This window comes from Chiloscyllium plagiosum, unplaced genomic scaffold (genome assembly GCF_037043375.1).
Source record: "Chiloscyllium plagiosum isolate Xiang-an unplaced genomic scaffold, Cpla_swu_hap1 HiC_scaffold_4, whole genome shotgun sequence".
Taxonomy (NCBI): Eukaryota; Metazoa; Chordata; class Chondrichthyes; order Orectolobiformes; family Hemiscylliidae; genus Chiloscyllium; species Chiloscyllium plagiosum.
In genome coordinates, this window is record NW_028270142.1 from 35,480,636 (window position 1) to 35,495,846 (window position 15,211).

General features: G+C 40.2%; 1 protein-coding gene across 4 annotated transcripts in view; it reads right to left on the reverse strand.

The window, feature by feature from the left end:
* Nucleotides 1–15,211, reverse strand: part of LOC122549292 (TPR and ankyrin repeat-containing protein 1-like) — an 86,367-nt gene that overhangs the window by 57,909 nt on the left and 13,247 nt on the right. For 2 of the 4 annotated variants that reach the window (XM_043688833.2, XM_043688834.2), the window contains 2 exons: nt 12,616–12,708; nt 4,079–4,218 (listed from right to left, as the gene is read on the reverse strand). In XM_043688833.2, coding sequence (XP_043544768.2) covers nt 4,079–4,218; nt 12,616–12,633 — 158 coding nt within the window. In that variant the 5' untranslated portion in view covers nt 12,634–12,708. Of the gene's footprint in view, nt 1–4,078; nt 4,219–12,615; nt 12,709–13,030; nt 13,341–15,211 lie in introns of those variants that run through there. The other 2 variants (XM_043688832.2, XM_087986134.1) reach the window with 2 other exon arrangements.

The following is a 15,211-nucleotide window of genomic DNA, read 5'->3' on the forward strand; positions in this document are numbered from 1 at the left end:
TGAAGATGTTTTTATTTAAACAATAAATTATCTTTAAAATTTCCTTTTCTTTCCTGCCAGTTATAAACAATGCTGTTCAGCTCACTACAGAAAAGAAAGTCAAATATTTCATTTGAAGCTTGGGGACATTGCCACATTCAAAGTATATGCAATAATGTTTGTAAACAGTGGCTAAATATCGACTGTAATTGGTTAAGCATTACATGAACGAATGCGATGTGCTCAAATCTCCAGGAGGACATTCATCAGCGATGGCAACATTAGACTGAGGATGGAAAGCGAAGGAGATGCACAAGTCATCCATTAGATGAACTGGAAGATAGGAGGTGATGGATGGGAATATACTATGGGTCTTAAGAATATAGCATAGGCAGGGAGGGACAAAGTCATTTTTTACTGCTCAGACAAAAGGACAGTTCTACAATTCTGATACACGGAGCGGTGCTTCCAGTGTGCTTCCAGTTAAACCTGTTGGACTATAACCTAGTGTTGCGTGATTTTTAACTTGGTTCACCCCAGTCCAACACCAGCATCTCCAAATCATAAAATCCTCATTCTACTAGTTAATTGAAAGTTTAAAAAAAAGTTCCAGTGTTTGTATGCCAGTTATATGAAAACAAACTTAAAACAGAACACAGACAGGAGTCGGAGTTGAACAAGCCTAATCATGTGATCACTATTGAGTAATTATTGCTGCTGCATGAAGAGATTTCATTCACAGAGCCTCAACAGGATTTCTGATAACAGAAGAAGTCATAACTAGAATGCTGTCTTTATCAGACAGTTTACACAATAGTTGACCCAAGAATGAGTTCATACCTCAGCTGAAACAAGAGAAACACCAAATCTGGATGTAAAGACCTCATTTGGATCTCCTTCTAAGTCAGTTTTTTTCATTCTTATTATAAAAGAACATATCGATTTTAAAAGATAAATGTTACATGAGAAAAGTTAGGCCATTTTTGGGAAGCAGAAACTACTGAAACTTTGGAGATTTTCTGCATGGTGCGGAACAGTTGTTAAAGCACCCAATCAATGGGAGGGTGTAGTTACAATGCAACAAGTTTTGAAGACATAGGAATTTATCGTGGAAACGGTTGGCACAAGATTCTATCAGAAATAAGAGAATGCGAAGCATGATTCTGGAGTCAAAAAGTGTTAAACTTCTAACATATTAAAAGGTAAATGCATTTACTAATTGTAAGTATAGCAAACTTTATTTTAACCGGCACCTAATGAACTGGCACTCTCTATAAACCAGCAAAAATTATATACTTGAAATACCAGAAGTTTACAATATTATTGAGTTCTCAGTGATGTCTGCGTAGTCAGTTGAGGGTGCAAGTTAGAAGATTCTCTGTTGGCAAGTTTCATTTAAGTATTTTTTAAAGTGATTTATGCTGTAAATAAAATACAAGTGATGCATATGCCCCTTGGATTATGTTTCTATTACTTAGTGTGTGTTTTTACATTGATTATGTGGACCGCTTAATCAACTAGATTAACTATTTGATCAACTAGTATGTTCTCATCCCATTCATTTTCCTTGTACCTTTTCTCCAGTGATAGCTGTTGCATTTATTTCCCCTCCTCCTTTTGCCCCTTGATTACTTGGTAATTTGGGAATGCCATCAGTGTCTTTATGCCTAATGCCATCAGATGCCAGTTAATAAAAAGTTTACTGTACTGTATAAAAAGAGAAATAAGGAAATGGGAGACAAAGCAAGCACATTTAAATAAATATACACCATGGGAATTTGTAATTAAAATGCAACATTGTTCTTTTGTCAATTGTTTGTCTTAGTTAAAGATACTGGAACAGCATCTGTCATGTGCTACAGCAGGAACTATTATGTGATTATTTAATCTTTTCAGAGCAGTGTTTCTCAGAACCTACACAAATTTTCACATGACTAAGATATGCTTAATTTTAATGGGGTTATATCAAATTTCACCCAAAGGTTCACATTCAAATTCTTGAACAACACATTCTTGAAGTGTATAAACCTATTACCATATCAACCTCTCCACCTTTCTGGAATATCTGTGTTCCTACAGTAGTGCACCATAAAGATCAAATTCTGAGGGAACAGAGGAGGAAAAGGTGAACAGGACACACCCAAAAGTGGTGAGATCAGAAAATAGTGGAGGCAAGAATGAGGCTGGCAAAATAATAATGAGGAACTAGGAAATGGCAGAGGAGTTGAAAAAATACTTTCCGTCACAGTACAAGACATTAATGGCATTCTAAAATTACCAAGTAAACCAAAAAAAAAGTGGGGGTCAAAAAGGGAAAAGAGGAAATAAATACAATAACAATCAATAAAGAAAAAGTACTAGGAAAGCTAATGGGGCTAAAGACTGTTACACCTCCTTTATTTAATGGGATGCATCCTAGGATATTAAAGGAAGTAACAACAGACATAGTGGATGTATTAGTCATAATCTTCCAGGAATCCTTAGAATCTGCGAGAGTCCCAGAGGATTGGAAAACTGTCAAAGCAACACCTTTACTTAAAAAGGGGAGGAGGAAAAAACACAGGTAACTATAGGGTAGTTAGCTTAATGTCTGTTATTGGGAAAATGTTAGAGTCTATTGTAAAGCATATAACAGTAGAGCATTTAGAAATACATAATATGATCAACCAAGGTCAGCATGGATTATGTAGAATAAATCATGCCTGACAAATTTACTAGAATTATTTGAGGGGATAACAAGCAGGATTGCTTAGGGAAAGCAGTGGATATAATATATTTGGATTTCCAGAATGTTTTGATAAGATACCAGAAGTTACACTACTTAATACGATAAGGACCCATGATTTTGGAGATAGTACATTGGCATGGTTAGAAAATTGGCAACAAATAGTATATAATGAGTTGGAATAAGGGGGTCATTTTCAGGATGAAAATCAATAACTCGTGGAGTGCTACAGGAATCAGTGCTGTGGCCATAATTGTTTTTTTTAAACAATATATACTAATGACTTGGATGAGAGGAATGAATGTACTATAGCCAGGTTTGCAGTTAACACAAAATTTAGATAGGAAGGCAAGTAGTTACGATAAAGCAAAGAAAAAACCTGTAGAGGGATATAGACAGATTATGCGAGTGGGAAAAAATTGGCAGATGGAATACAAAACTGGGAAAATGAGGAGGTTATGCCTTTTAGCAGTAAGAGGAGCTGAATATTATTTAAAATGGATTTGGGAATCCTTTTGCATGAATCACAAAAAGCTAGCACCCAAATTTAGTGGATAATAGTGAAGGCAAATGGGTTGTTGACCTTTATTTCAAAAGTGAAAGAAAATAAAACTAAGGGGATTTTACTAAATCTATAGAAGACATTATTTAGGCCTCAGCTGGAATACTATGAACAGAATTGGGACCCTTATCTAAGCCAAGATACACAAGCGCAGGAGGTAATTCAGAAAAGGTTCACTAGGTTAATACTGAGTTTGGAAGAACTGTTATGAGGAAAGGTTGAATAGAGTGGGCATGTAGTCATTGGAATTTAGAAGAATGAGAGGCGACCTTATTGAAGCATACAAGATTCTTAGGGGACTTGACAGGGCAGATGCAGAGGTTGTTTCCTCTCATGGGAGTGTCCAGAACTAGAGAGTATAATCTCAGAATATGGGAATTCCCATTTAAGACCGAGAAAACTAATTCCTTCTATCAGAGGGCAGTGAATTCTTTGCTTCAGAGGGCTTTGGAGGCTGGGTCATTAAGAATATTTAAGGTAGATAGATTTTTTTTCTAAGGGAATCAAGGCTTATGGGAAAAAGCAAGAAAAAATAGTTCAGAATTATCAGATCAACCATGATATAATTGAATAGCACAGCAGACTCAATGGGCTGAATGGCCTACTTCTGCTCCTATGATCTTAAATGCATGTTCGAACTCCTATCTCACACCTAAACGGGGACTAACTCCAATATAGAAATCACAATACTGGAATCCATTTTATATAGACTCTCCTCCATACTCCTGTGAAACGTTCAAGGAAATACTCCTGGGAATAGCTAAACTGCAGACAACATTTAGAATAGTTACAAACTGAAAAAGATCGTTTACCTTCTAGTCGGCTGCAAACCACGTAGAATGTTCAAAGCTTCATCATATTTCTGGACTGCAATACGATAACGCCGTTGTTTAAATGCTTCATTCCCAATTGTTTTCAGTTGATGTGCAATCATGTTATACTGCTCCATGCTCTAACAGAAAATAAATATATTTAAAACTTGCAACTGTGACACATCAACCTCCTTGACCACTAAAATAAAAGGTCTTGCACACTCAAGGCATGTATTGGTTCTGCTGGGTTCCTGAATATGTATCACACAGCTGAAAATACAACTGACAGAACTCTCAAAAACTCTCATTCCTGATGAAGGGCAAATGCCCTGAAACATCGATTCTCCTGCTCCTCAGATGCACCTGACCTGCTGTGCTTTTCCAGCACCATAATCTAGACTCTGATCTCCAGCCTCTGCAGTCCTCACTTCCCTCCCGCTCAAAAGTTAGTTGTCTGGGAGAGCTGGTGGATACAGTTGAAGGTCCGATATAAATACAAGCTGTTGTATTTTGTTTAAACCTTTAATCTTTTGTGAAAAGAGATGAATTGTTCAGTGAAATTCAGTGAATAACCATTGGTAATGCGAGCCACAACATGCGAGAGAGAGAGAGAGAGAGAGAGCGAGAGAGAATGAACTGCAACTTGCAAAGCCACCTTGTCTCCTCAGAAAATGCAAAACCACTTCACAATGAGTTTATTTTGAAGGCTAGCCATTATGTTACATGGGTAAATGTAGTAGTCAATTTGCAAGCAGCTAGATTCCACAGAGCAAATGACCAGTTAATCGTTTGGAGGTGTCAGTTGGTGGGTAAAATGTTTAACCGGGACCAGCTGCAAGATGTCTTTGAATGGTCATGGAGAGATCTGACCTTGCTCAGACAACAGAATTTCATCAAGTATAAAATACCTTTCCCACGTTTCAAGGTTGATGTTTGAATTCTCAGCCTACGCACTGTTTTAAAAAATTCTCAAGGTCAGGTTCGTAGGAGAGTAGTCTGACACAGAACAAACGACCAAGAGGCGAGTCTGCTAGAATATGGGCATTTTATTCCCCGCAGCGTCGCCACAACGGGTCTGGCTTATACTCACTCTACATGTTACCGGAACTGGGAGCCGTCAGTTCTCGTAGAGCGGTTGCCAACAACCCACGCTCGGCGGTTAAACGTAACCCCGGAGCAGACTCCCGGGTCTGGCTTATACTCACTCTACATGTTTTTACCGGAACTGGGAGCCGTCAGTTCTCGTAGAGCGGTTGCCAACAACCCACGCTCGGCGGTTAAACGTAACCCCGGAGCAGACTCCCCGAACTGGAGACTTTTCCAGCTGATATACTCTTTTCCAGATATAAACATTCATGTGAACAGCAGAGCAAGGCTAAAAAACACATTCCATTCTGGTTACATACAGATAAGAAGATTCACACGGGGAGGTGTGTAATAAGATTCACACGGGACTAAGCAACACCTCCATTCCGGTTAGATTCACACATGTATTGGGACATAATTTTTAACCGTTTCACCACATTCCACTGCTTGGAATTTTACACCACACGCACTTAACGGCAAGAGCACTATCTTTGAGTCAAGACTGCCAGACATCAAAAGTTTAGATATCACATTAAGAGTTACTTTCTTTACTCATAAAAAGTATGAAGTACTGATGCATTATTTTAAATTTTAAATAGGTAACCTAAAGATTTGGGTTTTAGGATTGTTATGTTCTGACAAAGAGTCACTGGACTTGAAACATTAATTCTGCTTTCTTCCCACAGATGCTGCCAGATCAGTTTCGCCAGTAATTTCTGTTTTTGTTTCAGATCTCTAGCATCCACAGTTCTTTGTTTTATTTTGGTGAAGAAGGATACTTATTATGGGAGGTTTGCCTTCATTAATTGGGGTGTAGTATATATAAATAAGGAAGTCTTGTTACATCTTTATAAAACATTTGTTAAGCCACAGGTGGAATGCTGCGCCGTGCTACTGGAAGAGACTTGATTTCAATTGAAGAGGGTGCACGGGAGATTCACCAGGATGGGTTGACAAGTCTCAGCTATGAGGAAAGATTGGATAGGCTGGGTTTGTTTTCCCTTGGAGCAGAGGAGGCTAAGGAGGGTAACTGATTGAGGTATACAAAATTATGAGAGGCATAAAAAGAGGAAATTATGAGAATCTTTTCCACATGGCAAACGTATGTTTAAGATGAGGAGCAAGCAGTTTAGGGGTGATCTGAGAAAACCTTTTTTTTTTAAAACTCATAGGACGGTAAAAATATGGAACCTGCTTGAGAGGATGGTGGAGGCAGATACCATTGCAATATTTAAGCTGTATTCAAATGAGCACCTAAAAGCCAGGGCGCAGTAGATTATGGACCAAATGCAGATAAATGGGATTACTGTAGTTTGGTGTTTCTTGGTTGCATAGACAGTGGGCCGAACGGCCTGTTTCTTTACGGTTTGACTCTAAAATTTTCTTTATGATAAAGTTCCAAGCCCGAGGATTCCTGCATTTTTATTTGGAGAAGCACAGTGGTGTCGGTTTGGGTTGGCTTAGGAGACCCATACAATCAACTGGATACATTAAGGACAAGGTTTTGCATGACTGCAACATTTTATGGGCACTCAGACAAATATCAAAAGGACTGTGGATGCTGAAAATCGGACACAAATGGAAATTGCTGGAAAATCCCAGCATGTCTGGCATCATTTGCACAAAGAAATTGGAGTTAATGTTTTGGGTCCAGTGGCCCTTCTTGAGAATGGGTGGCAGCGAGGGAAAAGATTTTTTTTTAAATACAGAAGATGGGGTGGGGAAAAGAGTAGACGACAAGTGGAGATAGAGCCCAAATAGAGAGAAAAGCAATTGGACAAAGGAGTAGTTAAAGGTTAGCCTGAAAGAATGAATAGCTGCTAATGGGGACAATTAGTGGCTGACAATGTGTGGTAGCAGACCATGTAAAATCAAGACCAGGTGTGTGGGGGTGAGGGAAAGCATGGGGAAAGGTGCTCAAGCCTCAAAATTGTTGAATTCAATATCAAGTCCAGAAGGCTGTTGGGTTCCCAAACTTAAACTGAGGTGCTGTTTGTCTAGCTTATTTTATTTCTCCTGCACTGTGTTCTGACTGGTGTACAAATGGACTTGCAAACAGACTCATGAATGGAACCAGTTCATAACCAGGGACTGCCTGTTCAGTAATCTTATAAAACCTTATAATTGTGCCAATACACTACAGAGTACAGTCTAAACAACAGCAGCTGCAGAACATTCCATATAATGTGATAAGTCAAGGACACGATAATGAAGACCAGAGTTGTAACTGGTTTTAAGAATTGCTCTCTGAATAATGACTCCCTCTTTCCTTAATATGATCCTGAGACAAACAAATATATGATTAGATTAAGTTCTCTACAGTATGGAAACAGGCCCTTCGTCCCAACAAGTCCACACTGCCCCTCTGAACAGAAACCCACCCAAATCCATTCCCTACCCTATATTTACCCCTGACGAACACACCTAACACTGTGTGCAATTTAGCATGGCCAATTCTCCTGACCTGCACATCTTTGGATTGTGGGAAGAAACCGGAGCACCCGGAGGAAACCCATGCAGACACTGGGAGAATGTGCAAACTTCGAACAGACAGGCGGGAATCGAACCCAGGACCCTGGTGCTGTGAGGCAGCAGTGCTAATCACTGAGCCACCGTGCTGCCCCGTTAGAATACTGGTGTCCCCTTAATCATGATAATTTAATATGTTTATACTTACTCAATGTAACTCCCAAAAAGAAATTTTTTGTTACTACAGAATATTATGTCCATCTATTATTTAGGACCTATAGACAGGAAATATGAGAAAAATAGTCTAACACCATGAAATTACACAACTTCGCTTCAAACATGAGCAAAGAGCAGGCAAACAAAATAGCAGGATGTTTTTGAACAGTTTAAGTGATCATTGATATGCTATGATAAAAATCATGCATTGGTATGCATTTCTGGTCAACTTTTTTTTAAGTTACTATGTTGACAGTTATAATGTGAACTGTCATGCTGTAATATGCCTCACATTTCACTGAGACTCCAGCGGCAGTAAAAGTATTCCCCATTTAAAGCACATTCTAATGGCACGTTTGCTTTAACACAGTTTGTAAATAATATAACTTGCACAAATAGTGCTATCATCATTTTTATTTCATAATGTTTGTGACACATTTGCCAGGACTGCACTTTAATTGTGCTAGTTCAGTCTACTTATTTAAACAACTCCTGCCCTGCATGCCACCCTTCCTGAACCCCTGGAACTCTCCTACTCATTAGTCCTTCATTTCTTTCTTCCCACTCCTTGGCCTCTTCCACTTTGTCATTAACCACTCCCAGCCCCCTGCTAGTTACCCCATTGCTCTGTCTTGCTCACTGGTCCCTCCTCAAATGCCTTGCTCCACCCTCCCCGACTCCTCGTTCCTTCCCACTCATTACCTCTCTCTTTCCTAAACTCCTTCTTCCAACTCATTTGCTACTCCTCCCTGTTCATCACACCTCTCCAAACCTTCATTGCTTCCCTCTTCCAACCCTCCTGCTAGTCACTTCCTCCTCCAGGTCCCCTCACTACATCCTGCTCACTCTTTACCAATTGCCATCTATCTTCCCATCCCTGGTAGCTTTGCTCTGGACTATGTGTGACAAATGGATGTAGCCAAGGATCTGGAGTAGGGCAAGGTGCAGGAGGGTGCAAGTAAGACAGCGAGTAGCAGAATTGGATAATGGAAGCACAGAGAGGGGCAGTGAGCAGGAAGGAGTGAGGCAGTTAGGATATGGATGCAGTGAGGAGCAGGAAGCAAGAGAGTGGAATAAAACAGTATATAGAAAGAGAATTTTTAGGCCAGTTAGAGGTTGAAAGCAGTACAGGTTTAATTGTAAAAATTACAGATTAGGAATGCAACCCACTTTAATTGTATGATTTCTTATAGGAAAATGATTTTCTGTTAAAGAATTTAAGAACAGCTTAGGACAATTGGCACCACATCTACATTCAATCCCTCTACCACCAGCACTCAGTAGCAGCAGTGTACATTATTTACAAGATGTACTGCAGAAATTCACCAAAGATCCTTCGACAGCACCTTCCAAACCCAGGACTACTTCCATTCAGAAGGGCAAGGGTAGCAGGTACTTGGAAACACCACTACCTGCAAGTTCCCCTCCAAGCCACTCACCATCCTGACATGGAAATATACTGCCAATCCTTCACAGTCGTTGGGTCAAGATCCTGGAACTCCCTCCCTACTGGCATTGTGGGTCAACGCACAGCAAGTGGACTGCAGTGATTCTAGAAGGCAGCTCACCACCACGTTCTCAAGGGCAAATAGGGATGGGCTATCAATGTTGGCCAGCCAGTGACACCCAAGTCCCACAAATAAATTAAGAAAAAATTAGGAGAGCAAACAAGAGAGAGTTGTATTGTGCACATTGTCTAGTAAATGCTGTGACACAGACAACAAATGGGGGATCAAAACCAAAAATTTGTCACACACAGTTAGTATAGCTCATGCCTGATAATTCGCCTCAAAAAAGGATAAGTGAAACTTTAACAGAATTTCCATGAAGAATTATATATTTTGAAACAAACTACATGTGTATTCTCATCAGAAATACAAACATCTGATTATTTTGTTAAAAAAAAACCAAGTAATCAACATGAATCAAAAGAAATTCATAAATTAGTGACCAGCCCTGTGATGGGGGGGAATCCATTAGCTCAGTTGGCTGGACAGCTGGTGTGACACAGAGTGACACCAATAGCATGGGTTCAATTCCTGCATCGGCTAAGGTTACTATGAAGATCTGCTTTCTCAACCTCACCTCTCTTCTCTGAAGCTTGGTGATCCTCAGGTTAAACTTACCACCAGTCGTTTCTCTCTAACGAGAGAGCAACCATTTGATCCTTTGAGATAATAACAGCTTTGTCTATTATTTGAAAAACTATTTTGATTTACTCATCCGATTCAACCTCTCACGATCCCAGTGATAGTCTCCATTGCTTACATGCCATCTTATAAAGATTCTATCCACTGAAGATGGTACTTTTGTCAGGCTGAAGCTACAAATAAGTTCTATTTAGTTAAGCAGAAAAATTTAATGACAAGGTTTTCAGAATTGCGTGCAATTCTGGTCTCCTTCCTATCGGAAAGATGTTGTGAAACTTGAAAGGGTTCAGAAAAGATTTACAAGGATGTTGCCAAGGTTGGAGGATTTGAGCTTTCGGGAGAGGCTGAACAGGCTGGGGCTGTTTTCCCTGGAGCGTCGGAGGCTGAGGGGTGACCTTATAGAGGTTTACAAAATTATGAGGGGCATGGATAGGATAAATATACAAAGGGTCAGGGAGTCCAGAAGCAGATGGCATAGGTTTAGGGTGAGAGGGGAAAAATATAAAAGAGACCTATGGGGCAGCTTTTTCACGCAGAGGATGATACGTGTATGGAATGAGCTGCCAGACGAAGTGGTGGAGGCTGGTGCAATTGCAACATTTAAGAGGCATTTGGATGGGTATATGAATCGGAAGGATTTGGAGGGATATGGGCCAGGTGCTGGCAGGTGGGATTAGATTGGGTTGGGATATCTGGTCGGCATGGGCGGGTTGGACGTAAGGGTCTTTATGACTCTAATAATGACAAGTCCAGAGAGAATAAGGGGTGAAGGTTGCTAAATTAAACACGCATGATCTGATCTTGGTGACCTTTTAGAAAGAAGCTTATTTACCGAACTTTAAGCTCTTAGTTGAATTTTTAACTTATCAATTTGCTAAAAACCTATTACAAAGAACTATTCTGCAGAACCTCCATTGAGATTTCAGAATAAAATAAAAAGCACACAACTTAAAGACCGCTATAACAACACTACTTATCATCAATTATCTAACCTCACCCCACTGGCTCAAGAAGAGATAACAGATGCAAAGTTTCTTCAAATACACCATTCTGCCTGTTCGTGCAGCCTGTATCATGGAGCACCTTCTCCATAATAATGCTCAACATCGGCATCCTGCAAGGATGTGTACTCAGCCCTGTGGTACCCCCTGTACACTCATGACTGTGTGGCCAAATTTCACTCAAACAGCATCTACAAGTTCGCTGATGCCACCATCGCTGTTGGCTGGATATCAAACAATAACGAGGCACAATAAGGAAGAAGATAGAACGATTGGTGTCATAGTGTAAAGATAATAATCTCTCCCTCAATGTCAGCAAAACTGAAGAGCTGATCATTGACTTTAAGAAGCAAAGGGGACATGCCCCAATCTACATCAATGGAGCTGAGGTGGAGAAAGTCGAGAGCATCAAGTTCCTTGAGTGACGATAACCAATCTGTCCTCGACCTCACACGTAGATGTGACAGCTAAGGAGGCACAACAACACCTCTTCTTCCTCAGGAGGCTAAAGAAATTCAGCATATCCATAAGGACCCTCACCCTCATTTTACAGATGCACCACAGAAAGCATTCTATCTGAGTGCATTACAGCTTGGTACAGCAACTGCTCTGCCCCGGTCTCTAAGAAACTACAGAGAGTTGTAAATCCAGCCCAGATGATCACCAAGCGATTCTCCCAATCACTGACTTCTACCTACACTTCACATTGGCTGATTTTCCACAGCAATGAGATCAAAGACCCCTCCCACCCCAGTTATAACCTTTTGCAACCTCTTCCACCAGGCAGAAGATACAAGAGCTTAAACAGATGTACCAACAAGTTTAAAGTCGAAAAGTGTGGTGCTGGAAAAGCGAAGCCAGTCAGGCAGCATCAGAGGAGCAGCAGAGTCGGTGTTTCGAGTATGAACTCTTCATCAGGAGCCTGACCGGCTGTGCTTTACCAGCACCACACTTTTCAACTCTGATCTCCAGCATCTGCAGTCCTCACTTTCTCCAACAAATTCAAGAACAGCCCTGTCCCTGCTGTTATTAGACTGCTAAATAGACCACTCAAATATTAAATCTAATGCTGATCTTGCACTTTTGTACAACTTCCATCTGTAACTTTGTATTCCTCGCGCTGTTCAATCACCCGATGATCTGTAGGTCCTTCTATGTTATGATCTGCCTGTATTGCATGCAATACAGAACTGTTCACTATAGTTAGGGTACATGTGACAACAATAAATCAAATATTTCTCCTTCGGAGGCTATTCTCTAGGTTCAAATTAAACTGTCTCCCAGTTTCCACTACTAACTTATCTCTTAGGATATCAAAAATATAGAATTCAAAAGTTTATTCAGTCTTCCCTCTCCTTTAATTCTCAGGCAAATTTATATAAAAACAGCCTAGCATTGCACTCACAACTTCCTAATTTTTCTCGCATTACTAAATTTGCATTCAAAAGCCCTAAAAAAAAAGCCTTGCATTAGCAAAGATCAATTGGCATGCATGTTTACTCCCTCCTCTTTACATTGTTTGGAGACAGGGCTTTAGGTCAAATATGACAACCTGCAAATGTTTTTAAGAGAAACGTTAGACAAATATTTACACAGTAAAAAATATGAAAATTACCTTAAAATCAAACGCCATCAGTGTTCCCAAGGGTTTTGGTCTTTTTAGCTTCTGTTCTTGTTTGTTGACTTACCCAGTTTGACTTTCCCGAACCTGAAGAATTCGAAGTGTTGTATTTAGCACTGGTGGACAAATCCCTAATCAAATAACGCTGGTATCTCTCCATATTAACAACCAAAGATGTTTGAAAACTAAGGTCAGCAACAACATAACTTTTAATGACCCAGGATTCAAATAAGGGGAATACTAAACAGTACAAGCTCTGAATTTCCAGATAGTCCCCTATTAGGGAGGGCAATTAACTCCACCAAACCCTCAGCAAGTTCCCAATGTTGAGGCTGAGTGCATAGATTTGAAAATATGGTCTCAGGAAAACAAAACAAAAAAGAAAAATTATAGGAAACCAGCAACTCACCAGAACAATAAATGTTACAAAAGGCAGGGATTGCTTCAAGGGGAATGACTGTTCCTTTTCAACTGGAGGAGGACCAGCACTTTGCAAAAGATTGAGCTCCCCGACAACTAATAATGAGAACACTAGGGGCTGCTGAATGCCTCCTGGCCTTTCTATATAGTACTGTTTCCGTCTGTGTGTCTTTCTTTCTTTCTGTGCCTCTGCCTCTCTCTTTCTCAATGTCTTCCTTCCTGTCTCTTTCTCTCTGTCTCTCCTCCTCTCTCTTTGTCTCTTTGCCTCTGCTTTTGTCTTTGTACCTCTCCTCCACCACCATCTCTCTCTCTCTCTCTCTCTCTCTCTCTCGTTTCCTGTGAGCTCCTCAGCCACAGCCTTAGTTAGGTTTCATCAAAACTCCTGCAGCCACGTCACTGCTAGGAAAACAAAACTGAAAAAACAGTCAGACATCAACAAACTACACGTGCAACTTTCAATTCCAAAATACAAATAATTAACACCACTCCGAGGCAGCTGATTTCTTGAAACTGCTGCATTTAATCTGGACAAACAAATCCTCACAAATTCAGAAATCAGTTTCACTTTCTATTTCCTGCTCCAGACACCAGTCACGAAAACACCTATAAAACTGCTCAACGTATTGGTAAATAGAAACAATTGGAGCAGATATCTAGCATTTGTTGTTTTCAGTATCATCATCACATAATCACTTTACGAATATCACAAAATTCTTCCCTCTCCCAGACATTTTTAGGGAAATACGCCCCAACTAAAAAGTACTTCCACTCAATTGAGGATAGAAATTGTATTCATCTCATCTTGCTACTTGCATTTCTCTCACATTTTCAGCCTAACACAAAGTCTGAAGCAGCTTCACAGGCGTGTTATAGAATTAGATTTGACACCAAGCCACATAAGGAAAAATTACAAAATGAGAAAAGGCTTGGTGAAAAATGCAGGTTTCAAGGAAGATCTGAAGAGGCATTGAGCTTTGAGGAGGAAAACACCAAGGCACCTGAAAGCATAGCGAAACTGCTTCCTAAAGAACATCTCTTTGTGAACAACTTTGCATTAAAGGGTTTACCTGGAAATTAAATTTGTGCAGCATTGCTGCCTAGTCTGCAGTGACAGTTAGGTGGAATATGGCACCTCTCCAAGGGAACTCAGTTCTTTCAATTCTATGTTATGCTGTGTGCACATAACAACTGGAGCACTAACAGTACTGCTTTGAGTGTAATTGCAGGCTTAAAAGTCACAGGAATTAGAGCGCAGGCACACCTCAATAAACCACTGCCCTTGAATGACTTGCTTTATGTTTCTAGGAATGTAGATGGCACAGAGTAGGGCTAGTACGTAAAGAAATGCAGTATAGGTATAATTGGGAAAGTACAGATAAGTGGTTAAATTCGGATATGTTTAAAACATTACATTGAAAAGATAATTATTCAGTTTGTACATGTAATAACGGAGATCCTCTCATCCCAGTGTCTCAGCTGGAATGTACAAATTTTAAAAACTGGGAATTCACCTTAAAGGTTAAACAGGTCGAGAAAACAAAAAGAGGATACCACATATAGTTCATTAAGTAGTCAATTGTTGAGACTAGCACCTATGTGAAGTAGCTTTCTTTCATTAAAAGAAATTCTTAAGACAAAAGACATGAGACAAGAAACCTACAGGTATCTCCTATAAATAACAAATGTTGTGTGATACTGACTGAATCATAGAATCCCTACAGTGTGGAAGGAGGTCATTCGGCCCATCGAATTGACACCAATCTTCTGAAGACAATCACAACCAGACGTACCACAACCAGACCTACCCCATCCCCACAACCCTGCATTTCCCATGGCTACTCCACCTAGCCTGTACATCACTGGACACTATAGGACAATTTCCCTTCTTTCCTGAAGAAGGGCTAATGCCCGAAACGTCGATTCTCCTGTTCCCTTGATGCTGCCTGACCTGCTGCGCTTTTCCAGCAACAATTTCCATCTCTGATCTCCAGCATCTGCAGACCTCACTTTCTCCTCAATTTCCCATGGCCAATCGACCTAACGTGCACATCTTTGGACTGTTAGAAAAACCAGAGCATCCAGACGAATCCCATGCAGACACAATGAGAGCATGCAAACTCCATTCAGCCACCTGAGAGTGGAATCAAACCTAGGTCTCTAGCACTGTGAG